The 21,294-nt window shown below is 41.6% G+C and overlaps 1 protein-coding gene across 5 annotated transcripts in view; it reads left to right on the forward strand.

Moving 5' to 3' along the window:
• Positions 1-21,294, forward strand: part of ELAPOR2 (endosome-lysosome associated apoptosis and autophagy regulator family member 2) — a 302,492-nt gene that overhangs the window by 158,805 nt on the left and 122,393 nt on the right. For all 5 annotated transcript variants that reach the window (XR_010726689.1, XM_066240442.1, XM_066240439.1 and 2 more), the window contains one exon: positions 14,946-15,066. Coding sequence is in view for 2 of the 5 variants with exons in the window: in XM_066240439.1 (XP_066096536.1) it covers positions 14,946-15,066 (121 nt within the window). In the remaining 3 variants the exon portion in view is untranslated. The remainder of the gene's footprint in view (positions 1-14,945; positions 15,067-21,294) is intronic.

Genomic DNA, 21,294 nt, shown 5'->3' on the forward strand with positions numbered 1-21,294 from the left:
TTTACAAACATCACTTTTACATAATTATAGTTGTTTTTAAATGTAAAAAATTATTATCTGATAAAAACACCCTCTTATTTTGTTTTAAGATTGAATCATGGCTTCTTCGAGTAGACGTAAATGTAATAGCCCTGACACCTTCTGTTATATAAGTGGCTATTACACACTTCAATGTCAAAGGTGCCATATTTCATCATTTGTGACACGTGCATATATTGCCTATTTTCAAGTTCCCCTTGACGATCAAGACAAGAATTGGGCTCCTCATATTGTGTGTCATAATTGTGCAGAAATGCTTCGTGACTAGACAAAAGGAAAATGCAAAAGAATGCCTTTTGGTATTCCCATGGTTTGGCGTGAACCTAAGGACCACAGCAGTGACTGTTATTTCTGTCTGATCCATATAAAGGGCATCAGCAAGAAAAAACAGCATATGATTGCATATCCTAATATTCCTTCAGCAATATGACCTATCCCACACTCTGAGACACTCCCGGTTCTAGTTTTCAATGGTTTTATTTCTTCTAAGGACAAAGAAAGTGAACATGGTGATCAAGTGCATTTTGATAAGATGTATGAGGAAATGGTTGTAGAATCTGAAGGCTCTTCTGCTGCTGCCAAGCAGTCATTAACCCCTCAGCAGTTTAGCCAACCCAAATCGAATGACTTAGTAAGAGATTTGGGCCTATCAAAGAAAGCAGCTGAGTTATTAGACTCCAAGCTTCAAGAAAAGAATGTACTTCACCAGTCAGCTAAAGTATCCCATTTCAGGAAGTGTGAACAAATTTTTGTGGACTTTTTTTCTGAAGACAAACACTTTGTTTACTGTCATGATATCAGTAGTCTTCTCAGCCAGCTAGGTATTACCACTTACAGTCCAACAGAATGGTGGCTATTTCTTGACAGCTCTAAATGATGGCAGACTACTGCCTGAGCATCAAACGAGATTGTCCTCAACAAGTACATGAACGCAAGAGCTACAAACACAAATTTTTGCCTGAATAGAATTTAAGTTTTGTGCAAATTTTATGATTAAAATAAGTGTCTTAATATGTTCTATTTCTAAATTGTAGACAAATTCTGATGCAATCATATCTTTTAGTGTATTAGTGTATTTACTGCATTATATAAATTATTATATTTTCACAAAGATGATGCCCAAGAAGACATGCTACTTCATTATGTTAAACTAAATGTTGAAAAATTTACAATAAGATGAAAACCTAAAATCTTGAATTGCAAAAAAAACAACAACACTGTAGCTTACAGAGAAAAAGTAATGTCAGATTTGAGATCAGCACACTCAAATTAGGTAAGAACGAGTGTTTTTGTGGATGCAACAAAAATTTTGTTCCCCAGTGTAATCTATCAATTTTAACAAGTAAATCTGCCTAAAAATATGACTGACATCCTAACAGTGGTTATTTCTGGTTGATGGGAATATAGTAGATATAAATTTTATGTTTTCCCTTATTTTCTAAACTTATTGCACTGAACATGTACTGCTTGTGTAATCAAAAAACTAAATAGTAAGTATTATTTTAAAACCAAGATATGAGGAAAACCAACCAAGCTAAATAATTAACAGATTTATGGTAGAAAATAAAGATATTTTGGAGCAAGTAGCTGTGCAGAATTATTTTTAGATTTACTTTGAGGTCACTGGTTCTTTTGGACATGGGACAGTGAGGTGGTCCTGAGAGCACAGGGAGGTGGGGGAATGGGTTAAAGGAGTTGCTGCTGCCACAGTCTGCATTCAGTGGAGTTCAGAGAGGGGTGGTCATGCATCAGTTTTTATTCTGATTTCTGCTTATAAGGTTTTGAGATTTATCATTACCTCCCACAATCCATCAAAGGAACTATAATGGTCACAATGACACGCTTTGGAATTAGGCATACAGGTTCTAATCCTAGCTCTGCTATATAGATCAGCTGTATGATGTTGAGAGGTTATTGAAATCTTTGCTAGTTGCCTTATTTTGAACAACTCTTATCTTGTAAAATGGGGGACAGCAGTGAGTCATTCATAAAGAACTTAGCACAGTGACTAGTGGATGTTAGTTAACTGGTAATTGGTAGCAGCTCATGTCGCCACCACAGTCATCTACCTGATCTGGGATTTGAGACGTACGTGAATGTCTGTTGGTTTTATAGAATTAGCCCGTATCTCAACTATTTGTCAGCACCCTCAGTTGCAGGTGCTGCACCAATTCAAATCGGTTTAAGCTAGAAAACGGGGTTTATTAGAGGTATTTCTGGGGTATCTCAAAGAATTGGTGAAAATATGAGAACCGTGGGTACCTCCGGCCTTGGAGCATCTTTGCTTCATGAGGGGTGGTTATAATAGCTGCTTTAAATTCTTTGTTTGATAATTCTAATATTTGTGCATTTAAAGGGTTTTCATCTGGTGATTGTCTTTCTCTTGAGTATTAGTCAGATTTTCCTGATTCTTTATACATCAAATAATTTTGGGTTGTATTCTGGACATTTAAAATACTATGTTGTCAGGTTCATAGTACAGAGAACAAATTGGTGGTTGTCAGAGGCAGAGGGTGGGGGTGGGTGGGTAAAATGGGTGAAGGTGATCAAAAGGTACAAATTTTCAGGTATAAAATAAATTCTGGGGATATAATATATGGCATGGCAACTATAGTTAATAATAATATTTTGCATATTTGAAAGTTGCTAAGGGAGTAGATCTTAAAAGTGCTCATCACAAGGAACAAAATTATACCTGGTGATAATATTTACTAGACTTTTGGTGGTGATCATTTCACAAGATCAGCAAATATTGAATCTTTATGTTGTGCACCTGAAACTAATATAATGTTATATGTTGATTATACCTCAATTAAAATAGTTATGTTTTGAAAGTCTGGGTTCTTTTTAAACCCTCTGTAGTTTCTGTTTGTTTTAGTGGGCAGTTGACCTGCTTAGGTTCAGCCCACATATCACCTGCAGTGTGTGGTGGTTCCAGGATTTAGTTTTTAAAGTTTTGTTATTGTTTATTGGGGATGGGAGGAGTTGTCAGCCCTTGCCTGAGCCACCAGGTTTAGAGGGAGGGGTGGTTTGTGCTGTAGTTGAGTTCTCTGTGACTGGGCTGTGCTTCTCTGATTCTGTCCCACACATGCCCAGCTTGAGGGTGAGCCTGGGGCTTGCGCTGGTTCATAGGCAGAGTTAGAAAAGCCATCCATCTACTTCACTGCTCTGGGATATTTTCTTAGGGATTCCTATATATATATTTCCTCTGGCTAGAAAGATGGATGACTGTATAGTGTTAGCCTCCATACTTTTCAGCAATTCCATCCCACTGGGGTGAAGTGACAAGAGAAAGAATGAGAAAACAGCAAGAATGTTCTGCAGAAATCTGTACAGCAGGGGCCCTTTATTCCAGTCTCTTTATCCAGAGAGACAGGTTTTCTCTTGGGGGATTAAGTGCCTGTGTCACTGCGGTGGCATCAGTGTAGTTCTACCACTGGTGTTGACCTTGGAAGAGACAAGGAGAAGCGCATGGGCCCTCTCCCTCACTACCACCATTATCCAGTTAATAACTGGATGCTTTGTCCTGGTCTCTGACCAGGAAGAGGGGACTCTTGCAGTTTTGCCGTCCACACCTACTGAACAGCTCCCTGATTTGGCCTACCTTTAGCTCAACGACAGGAGATAAAGGAAGAAGAAAACCCAGTGTGCTCACTACCATTGTGCTAGTCATTATTCAAATTTTGACTCTTTTCCCCAGTCCACCCACTATTATTCATTTTGTCGAGCCTTGCTTTTCGTGTTCTGTGTAGCATGGGAAAGAGAGGCTGTACTGGGTGCCATCTTGGCTAACACTAATGAGTAGCTTGTTAAAGCTGGCCAGGTGGCATGTTCATATTAGGGCCTGGCATCTAGTGATTGGCTGCCCAGTCAGAATGGCATGGGCTATCAGAATAGTTCTCCAAAGTGTGATGAGGTCAAGAGACATAGTGTTAACTGAAGGAATGGGGAAAGGGTGTGAGCCACACAGAACAACAGGTATCTACTCTTTTTGATTAAAAAGAAAATCTTTAAGTAGATATTTTATTTTCTAGGAGTGTAGTTATGACAATAGGTGTTTTGAGGAGGATACTATTAAAAAAGTTCTGTCAGCCTGACAAGGAAAAGTGCAGTGGATAGAGCATCGGACTGGGATACAGAGGACCCAGGTTCGAGACCCCAAGGTCGCCATCTTGAGTGCTGGCTCATCTGGTTTGAGCAAAGCTCATCAGCTTGGACCCAAGGTCGCTGGCTGGAGCATAGGGTTACTCGGTCTGCTGAAGGCCCGCGGTCAAGGCACATACGGGAAAGTAATCAGTGAACAACTAAGGTGTTGCAATGAAAAACTGATGATAGATGCTTCTCATCTCTCTGCATTCCTGTCTGTCCCTATCTATCCCTCTCTATGACTCTCTCACTGTCTCTGTAAAAGAAAAAAGAATTTTGTTAGTTTGAGACATTCTTGAAGGGTCAGTTGAGTGCAAAAGAACTTAAATAATGAGCTTATTTTTAGTTAGCTCACAAACTCTGCAAACAAAAACGTGATTTGGATGTCAAAATTTTCAGAGCCACTTATCACCTATGCTGTTTCTGTAGACATTCAGGAAAGCTCAGTTTGAAGTAGCACCATTGACAATTATTAGCTTTTGAATTTAAATTGTATTTTTATCAGTCTTTTCTGGCTGAACTCTGCCAGTGGCTGAGCTAGATTCAGATGCAGAGTTTACCCTTTACTGAGCCAGATTATGAAAGCAATGTGTGTTGTCAGGTCCTTGTTCTCTTTACCCCATTGGACTCTTCTTCTCATTTGTCTTTAATCTCTTTGTGGCAGAATCCTTCCTGTATCTGCTCACTGATTCAGGGCTTACGCTGGTACAGGGCTTACCCTGGTACAGGGCTTACCCTGGTACAGGGCTTACGCTGGAACAGGGCTTACCCTCGTACAGGGCTTACCCTGGTACAGGGCTTACCGTGGTACAGGGCTTACCCTGGTACAGGGTTTACGCTGGTACAGGGTTTACCCTGGTACTGGGCTTACGCTGGTACAGGGCTTACCCTCCTACAGGGCTTATGCTGGAACAGGGCTTACCCTCGTACAGGGCTTACCGTGGTACAGGGCTTACCCTGGTACAGGGTTTACGCTGGTACAGGGCTTACCCTGGTACTGGGCTTACGCTGGTACAGGGCTTACCCTCCTACAGGGCTTACGCTGGTACAGGGCTTACACTGGTACAGGGCTTACCCTCGTACAGGGCTTACGCTGGTACAGGGCTTACCCTCGTACAGGGCTTACCCTGGTACTGGGCTTACGCTGGAACAGGGCTTACCCTCGTACAGGGCTTACGCTGGAACAGGGCTTACCCTCGTACAGGGCTTACGCTGGAATAGGGTTTACGCTGGTACAGGGCTTACCCTGGTACAGGGCTTACCCTCGTACAGGGCTTACGCTGGTACAGGGCTTACGCTGGTACAGGGCTTAAGCTGGTACAGGGCTTACGCTCATACAGGGCTTACCCTGGTACAGGGCTTACGCTGGTACAGGACTTACCCTCGTATAGGGCTTACGCTGGTACAGGGCTTACCCTGGTACAGGGCTTACCTTCGTACAGTGCTTATGCTAGTACAGGGCTTACCCTCGTTCAGGGCTTACCCTGGTACAGGGCTTACACTCTGGATCTTGTCCTCTGTGTTACCTTATGAGTTGTAAATACCATAGGAAGTTCTCTTATGAGTGGTAAATACCTTTCTTGCTGTACATTAGCTTGGATGTAGTTACGTGATAGAGATCAGCATCATCTTTACTAAGCAAGAGGGCATCTTACCTTGGTCTCTGCTTTAGAGAGCACCACTTTGGTCCTTCTCCAGCTGTATTTCTCTCCCTGGTTAGTCCGTGGGCCAAGGAGATGTGCCCACCGGGAAGTCTTGTCCTCCCCCCCCCCCCCCCTTTTAACCACATTTTTATACAGAACTTTGGAATTACATTCTTATAAGGTCCAGGTCTGCTTCCAGGGTGTTCACGGGCTTTTCCCAGGTGCATCCTCCTGATTGCAGGCTGTGTTATTGTGCGAGGCACACTGACAGACCGTAGATGTGCAGCTGGGGCCACCACTTGTATGTGACGAAACCGTTTAAGGAGTAAGATGGATGTAGAAAAGGATGGGGCATCTCAATTTATACCTTTGCCTTTGTCTTGTAAATGTCAGGGATGGCCTGAAGGAAAACCTGTTCCACAGTGCTTCATTATTCTGCAGATTTCCTTATGCTCTTACAAGTTATGAGCAGAGATAACATCCAGGCAGAGAAAGTCAGGGCCTGGGGTGGGGGTACCAGGAAGAGTGTAGCAATATTGTTTCAATAGTTCATATATGAAGAGGTTGAAAAATAACACTTGGTGGCCCTGGCTGGTTTTTTCAGTGGTAGAGCATCAGCCCGGTGGGTGGATATCCCAAGTTCGATTCCCAGTCAGGGCACACAGGAGAAGTGACCATCTGATTCTCCACCCCTCCCCCTTTTCTCCCCCTTCTCTCTCCCTCTCTCTCTTTTCCTCCCATAGCCATAGCTTGATTGGTTTGAGTGCATCATCCCTGGGTACTGAGGATGGTTCCATGGAGCCTCCACCTCAGGTGATAAAAATAGCTCAGTTGCAAGCATGGCCCAAATGGGCAGAGCATTGGCCCCAGATGGAGGGTTGCTGGGTGGATCCTGATAAGTGCACATGTGGGAATCTGTCTCCCCTCATCTCACTTGGAAAAAGAAGAAATCAAACCCTTGGAGAATCAGATGGAGAATGAATCAAGAAAGGCTTCTTATGCTATGTGATGGGCGTTTTCCTCAGGTCAATTGGATGTTGTCACAGGGTTTGAACAGGGATGATATAGTTACAGCTGGCTGCATAGTGTAGTGTCACAGATGTGGGCAAGAGCAGAAGAGGCACACCAGTTAGGCTGATGGTGGTTATCATCCAGGCTGCAGATGATGGTGATTAAAATAGGGCATTGGCCATAAGGTGGGGGTAAGACATTTGCCAACTGTGTAGGGCTATGCTCTGGATCAATTCAAGTAGGAGAGTATTATGAAAATTATTTTGGAAAGCTTATAGTGTTCTGCAAATGTTGTTAGTGTTATTAATAACAGAATAATTATTGTTTTGCACATAAAAGCTGTATTCCAGCTAATTTCAAGTCCAGAGTAAGCAGATATAAGAAGCAGCTGAGATGATATGGGTAATGGTCCTCGTATGAGGTATCTCCTCCACAAGTGGCTCTGCTAGACTCTGGGGGTGGTGGGTCAAGTGGAAAGGGCAGCGGTGTTGGGAGTTAGCTGGGGTTAGGTTTCAGTCTGGATAGGGAATATCCTCGAGATGGATTTCATCATTTAGTATGAGGCTGTTCACACGTCCACTGTTTCCATTAAGAATTTCTTTCTTTCCATTTGCTGAGCTTGATGTCCCTGAATCTGTAATCTCCCTTTTTTCTATTTTACCAGAGGCAATACTTCTTGTCTCTCTCTCTCTCTCTTTTTTTTTTTTTTTTTTTTTGGTGAGACAGCCAGAGAGAGACAGAGAAGAGGGACAGATATGGACAGACAGACAGGAAAGAGAGAGATAAGAAGCATCAATTCTTTGTTGTGGCACCTTAGTTATTCATTGATTACTTTCTCATATGTGCCTTGACCAGGGGCTACAGCAGACTGAGTGACCCCTTGCTCAAGCCAGCAACCTTGGGCTCAAGCTGGTGAGCCTTGTTCAAACCAGATGAGCCCATACTCGAGCTGGCGACCTCGGGGTTTTGAACCTGGGTCCTCCACATCCCTGTCTGACGCTCTATTCACTGTGCCACCACCTGGTCAGACACTACCTCCTTGTCTCTTATCATCATGTGGAAGGGAATTGTTTTCAAACAGATTCTCAACTAATTTTTTTTGCTTGCAGATATATTTTTTGCTTTTGGAGATATTGGTGCCTTCAGTTCTGAGAATTTCTGCAGCTCAAAGCAGCTTTCTTCTTGTTATCATTGCCTGTGTAGCCCTTAGCTTTCAGATGTTTTTGCTTTGATAAGTCAATAAAACTCTTGTTATGTTTTCTAACTTCTAAAAAAGTTGTTGACACCTACATCTATTATTTTCAATTCTACCCTCTTTATTTTTATCATCTTATTGTATTTTTATTCCTTTACTGTCTGCTCCCTTTAGAAACTTCACTTTCTTGCAGGTTTGTAGGGAGCAGAGATAAGCATATATCAGTATATTTCATTCAGCAAGTTTAATGTAATTAGATAAAAAATAATGATTGCCAGTGTTTAAAGATGTTTTTATACAAGAGAATACACTTTCCTAAGTCTTCTATGAGTTTTGAAATTAATATTTCTAATACTGATATTATTATAAGTTGCCTAGAAGCAGGTCTCTTGAGAAAATGGAAGTTTCTTTGATTATTTTCATGAGTAGACTTGTTTTAGAATGCTCTTTTTGAAACATTTCCTGACAGCTCATGACAGTGCGAGGGGTGGTTGCTATCCCTTAACCAAAAACAATGAAAATATGAGATATACACTCCAATACCACAGGCAGAGATTTTTCTATTAAAGGTTAAGAGGAGGCCATGGCCAGTTGGCTCAGCCATAGAGCATCAGCCCAGTGTGTGTAAGTCTTGTGTTTGATTTCCAGCCAGGGCACACAGGAGAAACAACCATCTGCTTCTCCATCCCTCCCTTTCCCCTTTTTTCTTTCTCCTCTCTTCCCTTTCTGTAGCCATGGCTAGATTGGTTCAAGTGCATTGGCTAGAGCAGTGAGGATGGCTCCATGGCCTCACCTCAGGCGATAAAAATAGGTTGGTTGCTGAGCAATGGAGCAGTAGCCCCAGAAGGGCAGAGTATTGCCCAGTAGGAGGCTTGCTGGGTGGATCCCAGTTGGGCACATGTGGAAGTCTGTTTCTGTCTTCCTGCCTCTCACTTAATTAAAAAAGATTAAGAGAAATATAAGATGTGGAGAGAGTTAGTTGAATTGCTAATGGTCTTAAATTTAGCCCTGGTGGAGATGAGATTGGGATCTAAGTCTGTTGTTCCCAGTTCATTGCCTACACCTTTACAAATCTGTATTGAGAGCCATAGAAGAAGAATGGTCTCAGCTGGGTCATTGCAAGAAACCCTGTGCACTTTCATTCCCACTAATATGTGAGCCCCATGTGAGCAGGGCTCTTGTTCACCGTGGTATCCTCAGCTCAGCCTATACATGGCGGTGCATGGAAGGTGCTCAGTATTATAGTATTGAATCACAAATTGAATTGAGTACCTCTAAGATGTTGTTTACAAACACAGACTTGGAACTCAAGTTTAAACCATGAACTTTTTCCAAATAATTTCTAAAAAGCAACAGTGTCTGCAAATGCAGAGAGAAGGATGTGTCATAAATAGATCAGATACATATTACTATACTTAGCCCTAGGTTCCCATGGTAACTTCAAGTTCCTTTTATAAAAGAAAAATCTGAATATAAATATTTCTGCACAGTGCTACTGTGCTCATGTAATTGATAATGTAGGGTAAGGGAGATTTCATTATAAGTTACTATGTGTCTGCCTTAAGTATTCCCATGCTTTAGATCTTCCCACATAGTAGGATGAATATGCTCACTCATTGAATTGGAGTTGAAATGTTGTGCTGTGCACCACAGTCTCGGGCTCTCTACCTTTTTCCTGCTTGCTGTCTCACTTTCTCAAATAACAGTGCCAAGCACTTGGCTGTGCACTTAAATTTGAGGACCTTTCTCCCAGAGGAACTGCAGTCTCATCATATATAAGACTACGCTGTTCTCAACATTTCACATAAATATTCAAAGAGAAGGAGACTTATATAAAGAAAAGGCATTACACTGGTTTCTTTTTGTTTCTTCCATCTGTGTGTGTTCTCTTGGGTATCAGCAATTTTTTCTTTTCTGAGGTCAGAAGTCTTCTACCACCTCTAATTGAATGCAGAGGCTAGGCAGGGAGCATGAGGGAGCTGATTTTCTTATAGGTGGGCCACTGACATGCACAAATATCAGGGTACAGAAAACCATACTGCTTTGTTTGTTTGTTTTTGTTATTTAATTAGCTCCTTTACCTCTCTCTCCATCCTTGGGCTAATATATTTCACTGCATATCTTTAGGCATATTATTTCCAGGGTTGATCTCATTGTTTATCATACCCTGTCAAACCTGCTATTTGTGAAGGAACTGGTAAGCACTGGAGCACTTACAAACCCTGGCTATCTTTCAAGGTTTTTTCCTCAAAGCCTTTTTAGGCGGTTCCAAGATCACAGAAATTCTTCTGACTCTCAAATCATTATCAGCTGAAGTCATATCAGACGCATTCTACCTTAGTTTTTTAGAAAACATGGCTTTTAACATGCAAGCCAGTTGGGTGCTAAGCAGTTGGTATCTGAGAGCAGGCTTAAGGAAGAACAGGCTGTGATGAGTTCATTGACAAATGGTACAACAGTGTATGTTACAGGAGAATTTAAGGGATTTTTTTATTGATAATTTTCCTCAGATGGAGCTTTAACCTGCACACTGACTTGTGATGACACTGTTCTACTTTGGAGCCCTTAACCTTTATATTTATAAATTATAAAATTATATGTTGTATGTGTGTGGGTGCGTGTTTATGTCCTATCTACTGCAACAAAATCATATGCTTATTGAGTATAGGGACTATGTTATGTTTATTTTAAATTTTCCCCACAATACTTAGGCCATAGTACTTACTTAATAATTAAGTGCCATGTGGTAAATAGTGCCATATATAATGTTAATATATAAAACAATATATATTGTTATATGCATAAATCAATATATATGATATAGATGAATGTCAATATATAAAAATAATATGCATAATATAATAAAATGTCAAGAAATCTATATACGCATATTATTTTTATATATGTGATTTATTTGAAGCATGGTCTAGTCCAGTGATTTTCAACCTTTGTTTCTCATGTACTCATAAACTAATTACTAAAGAAAAAGGGACCCTGACTACTTCTTCTTTAGTAACTTATTTGTGCCATGAGATGAAAATGGTTGTATTTAGTCAGGGGCAATGACCTTAGTATTAGTGTGTGTTGTGCCATGAAAAAAAAGGTTGACTATAATAATTGTCATAACTGGGAAATGATACCACAGGCTTTTCTTGAGTACCGTGAGTACCGTCACAGTGTAAGTGACCCTTTGGGGGTTTCAGAGAAAACAGAGTGCTCAGTCACAAAAGTGGTAAACAGATTTTATTCAGGAACCATTGCAGTAGGAGGAAAGAAGTCTCGGCACAGAACAGTACTCAATTCCTATCTAGCAGGGATAAGTGGGGATTAATAAGCAAGGAGCAGGGTCAAGGTCAGAGGATGGATAAAGAACAACAGGACTAAGGAGGGAATGTTCTTAAACTGATGTGATAGCGTTCTTGCTAAGACTGCCAGATACAGAGATGAATACGAAAGCCCCCAAATCAAGGATTCATTGGGAAGAGAGTTGAAGAGCCTGACTAAATATTGGTAAAGAAGATAAATAATGTAAATGCAGAATTCTTTAATACTCAACTATTAAGTATGCTCTTCCTAGCTATACCAAAGTTATGATGAGCGGTTTTGCACATACATCACTGACCACAGTAAACATTTCCCCCCCCCCCTTAAATTAGATGCTTGAAGTGAGATTCTGGGTTCATTTTTTTTTTTTTTTTGTATTTTTCCGAAGTTGGAAACTGGGAGGCAGTCAGACAGACTCCCGCATGTGCCTGACCAGGATCCACCCGGCATGCCCACCAGGGGGCGATGCTCTGCCCATCTGGGGTGTCGCTCTGTTGCAACCAGAGCCATTCTAGCGCCTGAGGCAGAGGCCATAGAGCCATCCTCAGTGCCTGGGCCAACTTTGCTCCAATGGAGCCTCGGCTGCGGGAGGGGAAGAAAGAGACAGAGAAGAAGGAGAGGGGGAGGGGTGGAGAAGCAGATGAGCGCTTCTCCTGTGTGCCCTGGCCAGAAATCAAACCTGGGACTCCTACATGCCAGGCCGACGCTCTACCACTGAGCCAACCGGCCAGGGCCTGGGTTCAAAATTTTGAACACTTTAAAGCTCTTCATTTGTATTGACAAGCTTCTCTCCAGAAAGCCTGTACGACTTTACTCTCTTATTGGAAACAAGTGCTCATTTTAATGCACTGTTATCTTAGAGGGCTTTTAAAAAGTATTTTAGAGGTACCAATTTCATGAGCACTATTATTTGTATTTCTTTGACAAGGTTTAACATTTTTTGAGACATTTTTAACATTTTTGATCAAGCAAGGTTTGTACATTGCTTGATCATTTGTATTGTTCATTTTATTTTATTTGGTGAGAGATGGGAAGATAATGAGGCAGACTCCTGCTGGGATCCACCTGGCAACCCCATGTGCAGCCAATGCTTGAGTACCACGCTATTTTTTGCGCCCGAGACTGATGTACTCCAATGGAGCTATCTTCAGTGTCTGGGGCCACGCTTGAACCAGTTGAGCTACTGGCTGCAGGAGGGAAAGAGGGAGAGAAGGGAGACAGAGGGTGGGGAGAAGCAAATGCTCGCTTCTCCTGTGTGCCCTTACTGGGAATCAAAACTGAGATGTCCATATGCCAGGCTGCTGCTATATCCACTGAGCCACCTTCAGGGCCTTGCATTGTTATTTAATGAATTGCTTGTGTTCTTTGACTATATTTCCAAATGATTTTTTGGCCTTTTCCTTGCTGATTTTTAGAAACCCAGTATTCTTAAGTAAATTAACCTTTGGTTTACTTTACCTCTTCACCAGGCTGTTGTTTTGTTGTTTACCTTTTACTTTAGTTTATGACTTTTGATGATTTATGTCCAACATTTGTAGGTAGTTAAATTCAGTGAACTTCTATTGTTTTCCTCCCTTCTTTCCTCCCTTCTCTTCCTCTTCTCACTTTTCCCTGTAGAAAGCCTTTCCCATTTAACTGCTTTTATTGATTGTTTTAGGTATGTTCATTTGCCTATAATTGAAAATAAAGCATACTTGAGATCCAGGCACTTATTAAAAGACATAATCTCATTATCTGTTGCCAAAGTTTGTTAAAAATTTGAGTAGAATAATAATAGTCAGAGATGATTGTCTGAAAGATATACTAAATTTTACTGCTGGGGGAGAGTATGAGTGCAGCATAAAGACCTTTACTTCCAGCCTGATAATCCTACCTTCTCTAATTTACAATCGCTTCTCATTTCATCTTAGGTATATGCAGAAATTGAAGCAGGAAAAACAGAAACACAGGTGGTTTGTGCCTTACCATATCACCCCTAGCTCCTTTCTCTATGTATCTTCTCTATCCCTGTTGTCACAAATAAGGAAAATAATTCTCTCATTAATCAAATGCTAACTCAGTGCAGCCTAACATGCCTGATATTTTGCATACATTATCTCAATTTCCCCAACAACCATACAAGGTAGAAAATATTATTATTCTAGTTTTACTAATGAAAAAATGGATGCTTTGAGAGGTAAGTGACTTGCCCAGGACCCTACAGGTTGAATGTGGAGGAGTGGAATGTGAATTCAAATTCAGATCTTTCTGATTTCAGAACCCGTTTCTTTTTCTTAACCGGTGTTCTTGCCATGTGGTTAGATGCACACGCCCAGAAACCTTCCCACCTCCGACACGTGGTTCCCTGAGTGGTGATGACTTGACATTTCTGTTCTCTCCTGTCATTGATACAGTAGTTAGGCATACAGAATGGATGAAGCAGACTAGCAACACCCAAGAGATTGAACTAAATCAATAGGATATTGAGTGAAAATATTTTGGAGAGGACTTATATCTTCTCTCATTCTTCAAATGCTCCAGGGGCATTTTGTCCTTGTTCCTTTAAATTTATGTACCTCACATGTATAATGTTCTCTGAACAATGAAGGATACTGCGAAAATTTCAAAGCAACCAAAGGCCAGAGACAAGTGGGTTGGTCTTAATTTGGCAATTGTTATAAATGTTTATTGTAGAGTCTGGGATTGATTGCAGCCACTGTGTTGCTTGTGTATTGAGCCTGGGAGGGCTGCTTAAAAAACAGGTTGTCTTTTTTTTTTTTTGTATTTTTCTGAAGCTGGAAACGGGGAGAGACAGTCAGACAGACTCCCGCATGTGCCCGACCGGGATCCACCCGGCACGCCCACCAGGGGGCGACGCTCTGCTGCGACCAGACCCACTCTAGCACCTGGGGCAGAGGCCAAGTAGCCATCCTCAGCGCCCGGGCCATTTTTGCTCCAATGGAGCCTTGCTGTGGGAGGGGAAGAGAGAGACAGAGAGGAAGGAGATGGGGAGGGGTGGAGAGGCAGATGGGCGCCTCTCCTGTGTGCCCTGGCCGGGAATAGAACCCGGGACCTCTGCAAGCCAGGCTGACGCTCTACTTCTGAGCCAACCGGCCAGGGCCAAAAACAGGTTGTCTTTTACTAGCACTTGGATGATTATTACACCTCTGTTAAATTTTAAACAGAGCGAGAATTAGGTCAATAGGACTGGTTCTCTTCTTTCTTTGAAAAACTTGAGACAGTGATAGCATTCAATTTTCCATAGTCATTTTGCTCATCTATCTATCAATTATTTAGAGCTCTAAAAGTCTTCAAAAATAATAGGGAAATGTGCGGTAGCCGTTTTGGGGTGGGTGAGACCAAAGGTCAATGGACACAACTTGAGAGCATTGCCTGTCTTTTCCTTCATCATATCCTCAGTGCCTAATAGTGCCTGGCACGATGCATTTTTGATTAAAAATACTACTTGGTGTGCCTTGAGTGGGGGAGTCAACCAGAAAGTAAAGTTTGGAATCTGGCTTTGCAGGCAGGTTTGGAGGTGATGGAGAAAGCACAGTGGTCTCTTTCAAACTGGTGCTAACAAAAGCTTTTTTTGTGATTGTTTGCAGAAAGACTACCACTTTGAATATACGGAATGTGGTAGCAGTGGCTCCAGGTGGAGAGTTGCCATTCCGAATTCTGCAGCAGACTGCTCCGGCCTGCCAGACCCAGTGAGAGGCAAAGAATGCAGTACGTTGGACCTTCAGGCCATTTGTCTTCCTGATTGAACCATTCCCCCTTCACATTAGCCCATGAAGTTAATTATAATGAATAGGAGACCTTTGGAAAAACAAACATGTAGCATTAATGTCTAGCAGAGCAAAAACATCCTTTTTCAATGCTTGGTGCCCCTATGTCTGAGATCTATAACAAGGCAGACAATATTATATAAATATATAAATATTTTAAAAATATGGTGTACTTTGCCTGACCTGTGGTGGCACAGTGGATAAAGCATTGACCTGGAATGCTGAGGTCACCAGTTCAAAACCCTGGGCTTGCCTGGTCAAGGCACATATGGGAGTTGATGTTTCTTGCTCCTCCTTTCTCTCTCTCACTCTCACTCTCTCTCCTCTCTAAAATGAATAATTGAAAAATTTTAAAAAATAAACAGATTCCCTTATAAAAAATATGGTGTACTCTTTTTTTTTTTTTTAATAAAGTACAGTTGAAATATCATCCTATATTAGTTTCAGGTATATAATATTAGTGATTTTATATATATATATATATATATATATATATATATATATATATCCTCTGATGTGATCACCATGGTTTGATAACCATCTGTTGCCATACAAAGTTATTACAGTATCACTGACTGTATTCCCTGTGTTGTACTTGCAGCTCTGGAACTTACGTATTTTATAACTGGAAGTCTGTGCCTCTTCTTCCCCTTCACTTTTTCCACCCATCCTCCTACTTTTCCCTCTGGCAGCCATCAGTCTGTTCTCTGTATCTATGAGTCTTTTCTATTTTGTCTTGTTTATTATTTTTTTTTTTTTGGTTTTTAGATTCCACATACAAGTGAAATCATATGGTGTTTGTCTTTCTCTGACTTATTTGTTAATGAGGATGTAGACAAATGGTGTACTGTTTACTTGAAATTCTGGAGGTTGGAATGGCAGAATTACTCTTTAATAAACTTCTGTTTTTAATTTAAGTTCCTAAAAAGTTTTTATATTTTTGGTAAAATAAAATTTAGCATCTTATGCCTGACCAGGCAGTGGTACAGTGGACAGAGCATCAACTTGGGATGCTGAAGACCCAGGTTCAAAACCCTGAGATCACTGATGTGAGCATGGGATCATAAACATGACCCCATGGTCACTGGCTTGGGCCCAAAGGTTGCTGGCTTGAGAAAGGGGTTAGTGGTTCAGCTGAAGTCTCCCTGTCAAGTCTCATATGAGCAATCAGTGAACAACTAAGGTGCTGCAACAAGTTGATGCTCCTCATCTCTCTCCTTTACTGTCTATCCCTGCCTGCCCCTCTGTCTCTGTATGTGTGTCTCTCTCGCTAAAAAAAAAAATTAAAAAAAATACTAATACTAAATAAATAAAAAATAAATTTACCATCTTAACCATCTTTAAATGTACAGTTCAGTGGCATTAAGTACATTTACCAATATCCATTTACAGAACTCTTATCACCAACATCCACCCACAGAACTCTTTCATCTAACAATGAATTCCTTGTTTTTAGCAATAGAAAAAATGTTATTTTCCTTTTAGTGTAATCTATAGAGGTTGGTGACTATCACATTTAATAGCTTGTCTTTTAGCAATTCATCAGCTTTGAAGTGCAACATTATGGATTAACAGAGAAATATGTCATTACATTTATTTTTACTTATAAATGCTGCTCTTTTTTAATCCTTTTGTTTGGTGAGTCACAGGTTTCTGCCGTGACTAGGGCTGCAGTCTAGGGCTAGACTGGAGTTCAAAGCTGGAAGTAAGACAAAGAGGTATGATAATTTGGGTTTCCTATAGTCTTCCAAATGATATTCCTAAAAGCTTAGTTCTGTTCCGAAATGAAAGAGCAGAGAGGCAAATGATTAAAGACAGTTAATTCCTTCCTTTTCATAGAGAATATGTCTCTGTCTCTGGCTGGAGGACTATTAGCATGGGTAGTGGGTTTACTGAAAGAAGGGAGATGGGAAGACACAATAGTCTTATGAGGAAATTAGGGAAGAAAACCATTATTTCTTGGTGAATGATATTAAATAAATACAAAGAGGTCCTGAGAACCCTTATTCATGTGAAGAGTTTAGTCTGGCAAGACTCTGAGAGAATAGTGGCGTCAGCCTAGAAGATGCTATGAGTCGTAGGCATGTGCAGCCCCTGCTGCACAGAGAGGGTCAGCCCTGTGAGGAAGGACTGTGAATAACACTTGTGGTCTTAGCTCATTATAACTGCTTAATCATCTTCGTAGAAAGCTTGCATAACATTTATATTTACTTTTTACTTGTGAGCTAATTCCTGGATTCCCTTGTAAACAATCCTATTGAGGGGGACAACTAACCATTAGGAATACTACTCCATATCTAAGTGATGTGATGGTGCTGGCTAGCATTGGCTTTTGAAGGCTGATAGTTTGAAGTGGGTCATGGTGGAGTATTTTATACCATGAAAATTGGCAAGCACTACAAATCAGGGCCTCTATTCCCTTTGGGGTTGGTTATTAAACATTTACCAGCATACCACTGATTAAATTTATTGGCATCAGTTCTTCATTGTGGCACCTTAGTTGTTCACTGATTGCTTTCTCATATGTGCCCTGACCCAGGGGCTATAGTGAAGCTAGTGACCCCTTGATGAAGCCAGCAACCTTGGGCTCAAGCCAGTGACCTTTGGGCTCAAGCTAGCAACCATGGGGTCATGGTTATGATCTCACACTCAAGTCAGTGACTCCACACTCAAGCTGGTGAGCTTGTGCTTTAGCCAGTGACCTTGGGTCTCGAACCTGGGTCCTCAGCATCCCAGGCCGATGCTCTATCCACTGCGCCACTGCTGGATCTGGCTTTATGATATTTTTTTTTATTAAGTAAGAGGTGGAGAGGCATGGAGGTAGAGAGACAACAGACTCCCACATATGCCCTGACTGGGATCCACTGGAGATCCATGGGCAAGCCCTCTATGGGTCAATGCTCTGCCCATCTGGGGTGTTGTTCTGTTGCTTGGCAACTGGGTTATTTTAGCACCTGAGGCCAGGCCATGCAGCCTTCCTCAGCTTACTCAACTTACTCAAACTTCCGGGGTCAACTTACTCAAACAATTCAAGCCATGGCTGAGGGAGGGGAAGAGATAGAGTAGGAGAGGGAGAAAGGTGGAGAAGCAGATGGTCGCTTCTTCTGTGTGGCCTGACTGGGAATCGAACCTGGTACTTTCACACACCGGTTTGACACTCTGCCGCTGAGCCAACTGGCCAGGACAGGAAAAAAAAAAAAAAAAAAAAAAAAAAAAATATATATATATATATATATATATATTTTTTTTTTTTTTGTATTTTTCTGAAGCTGGAAACGGGAAGAGACAGTCAGACAGACTCCCGCATGCGCCTGACCGGGATCCACCCGGCACACCCACCAGGGGGCGATGCTCTGCTCCTCAGGGGCGTCGCTCTGCCGCGACCAGAGCCACTCTAGTGCCTGGGGCAGAGGCCAAGGAGCCATCCCCAGCGCCCGGGCCATGTTTGCTCTAATGGAGCCTTGGCTGCGGGAGGGGAAGAGAGAGACAGGAAGGAGGGGGTGTGTGGAGAAGCAAATGGGCGTTTCTCCTATGTGCCCTGGCCGGAAATCGAACCCAGGTCCCCCACATGCCAGGCCGACGCTCTACCGCTGAGCCAACCGGCCAGGGCCTTGATATTTTTTTCAAGAGTCTTATTTTATTCTTTCCAAGACAAGAGGAACTATAATCCTCTCATGGCTCCTGAGAAAGGTCCGAAACTGGTATATTTGTTGATTATTTTTGGTGTCGCCTGACCAGGTGGTGGTGCAGTGGATAGAGCGTTGGACTGGGATGTGGAAGACCCAGGTTTGAGATCCCGAGGTTTCCAGCTTGAACATGGGCTCATCTAGTTTGAGCAAAGCTCACCAGCTTGGACCCAAGGTCGCTGGCTCGAGCAAGGGGTTATTTGGTCTGCTGAAGGCCCGCGGTCAAGGCACATATGAGAAAGCAATCAATGAACAACTAAGGTGTTGCAACGAAAAACTGGTGATTGATGCTTCTCATCTCTCTGTTCCTGTCTGTCTATCCCTGTCTATACCTCTCTCTGTCTCTGTAAAAAAATTTATTTTGGTGTCATCAAATTAGAAACTATTTTTAGTTCTTTTCTGTAAGTGAAACAAAGAGATCTAATCAGATTTGTAAAATTTAATTCTAGGTATAAAAGGACAGAAACACTTTGTCCTCAATATGCTTAGTTCGGAATGTCAGTGCATCAAGTTCCATGTGTGAAGAGTGTTGGAGTTAAACCTGCTCAGTAACACACGAGCAGTGGGTGAAAGGCCAGGACAAATGAGACTGTTAAAAGAACAGCTCAAAATCAGGCTTTACCTCAGTTGTAGTGTTTGGTGAGAGCTATGCTTGAGAGAGCTACTCCAAAAACAGCAGTCTATGAGGAGGTGAGAGAACTCAGCCCTGAGAACTGCAGGACGCCTAGCAGGAGGTAGAGGGTGACGGACATTTTCTAAGAGGAAGAGTTCAGGAGGTTAGGAATCAGTGTTAGGACCTAATTGAAAGCTGAGAAAACTGATGTCACAGATGTATTGTTCTGTCCTCACTGGTGACTTCATCAAATACTGTGACCAGTTTCCTTCCCCTGACCGTCACTGTTGTACCTTTTGTCATTCGTGCCCCATGAACTGGAGTTAGTCTCCTTTCCCATCAAACACTGAAGTCCGGCAGCTACAGTGAAATACATACATTTATATCATTTGAAAAGGTGAAAACCACCTTAGTTAGATATTGCTTATCAGTTTTCCTGCCAGGAAACAAAGTCGGTAATTTTTTAAAGTAGGGTGGAGTGGGGTGGGGAGATCTATCTGGCTGGTCAGTTCTCTCTAGGGAGCACAGTGCTGATGGAAAATCCTACCTGATAGAACAGGCACTCCTACCCATTCATTGCAGATGGTGTTAGATTTGAGAATTCATTATCAGAGATATAGAGGCAATACTTCCACTAACTATTCTTTTCAGAGAACAGTGAACTAGAAAACACGAGCCAGAACTGGTTTGTATTAATATATCTTTTGTATGTCTCCTGTCTTGATTTCATTTTAGTAAAATGTGAGGTGAAAATTTTTTCTTCTCTGTCCAAGAACTTTACAAAATTTAAATCCCTATGACCCACCACTTCATCTCCAAGTCTGAACAAAAAATTAAAGACTGTTATTGATAGAGCTGGGCTTTAAGAATTCTAAGGTGACCAACTTTTTTACAATGAGAAGGAGGACAAAAATAAATCGAAGAGAACAATATCATAAATAAAAGAAACACATTATTCATTGCAACAATAATACACTATCATATGATAAATGCATAATAAAACATTTGTAATTTTATAATTATGCTTACATGCCTATTTTTAATAATTGTAAGAAAAAAGTACTCATTTAGATAAAATTATCTAAATGAGTACTTTTCCACTGAATGAATATTTTTTGTCAATGTATCATCTTGTAACAGTATATTGAAAATATCTGAACAAGAAATATCCTTCATATTGAATTTTGCGTGAATTGTGCTTACCTGTCTATGATTGAATATTCACTGAGAAAGAAATAATCGTGAGTCTACAATGTTGTTAGTGCCATGTTGTGTTTCAGTAAGAAGTACACAAAGCCATTTGCGCGTTTGGTATGTAATGAGTTCTCTTGAGGTCTCCTGTGTGGAGCTCATGTATCTCATAATCGTGTCTCACCACACTGTATTGAGCCTTTTTTTTTTTTTTTTTTGTATTTTTCTGAAGCTGGAAACAGGGAGGCAGTCAGACAGACTCCTGCATGCGCCCAACCGGGATCCACCTGGCGTGCCCACCAGGGGGCAATGCTCTGCCCATCTGGGGTGTTGCTCTGTTGCGACCAGAGCCAATCTAGTGCCTGAGGCAGAGGCCACAGAGCCATCCTCAGCTCCTGGGCAAACTTTGCTCCAATGGAGCCTTGACTGCGGGAGGGGAAGAGAGAGACAGAGAGGAAGGAGAGGGGGAGGGGTGGAAAAGCAGATGGGTACTTTTCCTGTGTTCCCTGGCTGGAAATCGAACCCGGGACCCCTGCACGCCAGGCCGACGCTCTACCACTGAGCCAACCTTGATGAATCGTCGTGTCAAATACAAATACGTCACATCACATGCAGTGGATTGACTCTGCATTGATTGAATACGGACATTTACAAATTAGTCTTCCAATATCAAAAAGGA

The sequence above is a fragment of the Saccopteryx bilineata genome, chromosome 7 (genome assembly GCF_036850765.1).
Source record: "Saccopteryx bilineata isolate mSacBil1 chromosome 7, mSacBil1_pri_phased_curated, whole genome shotgun sequence".
In the NCBI taxonomy this organism is placed as follows: Eukaryota; Metazoa; Chordata; class Mammalia; order Chiroptera; family Emballonuridae; genus Saccopteryx; species Saccopteryx bilineata.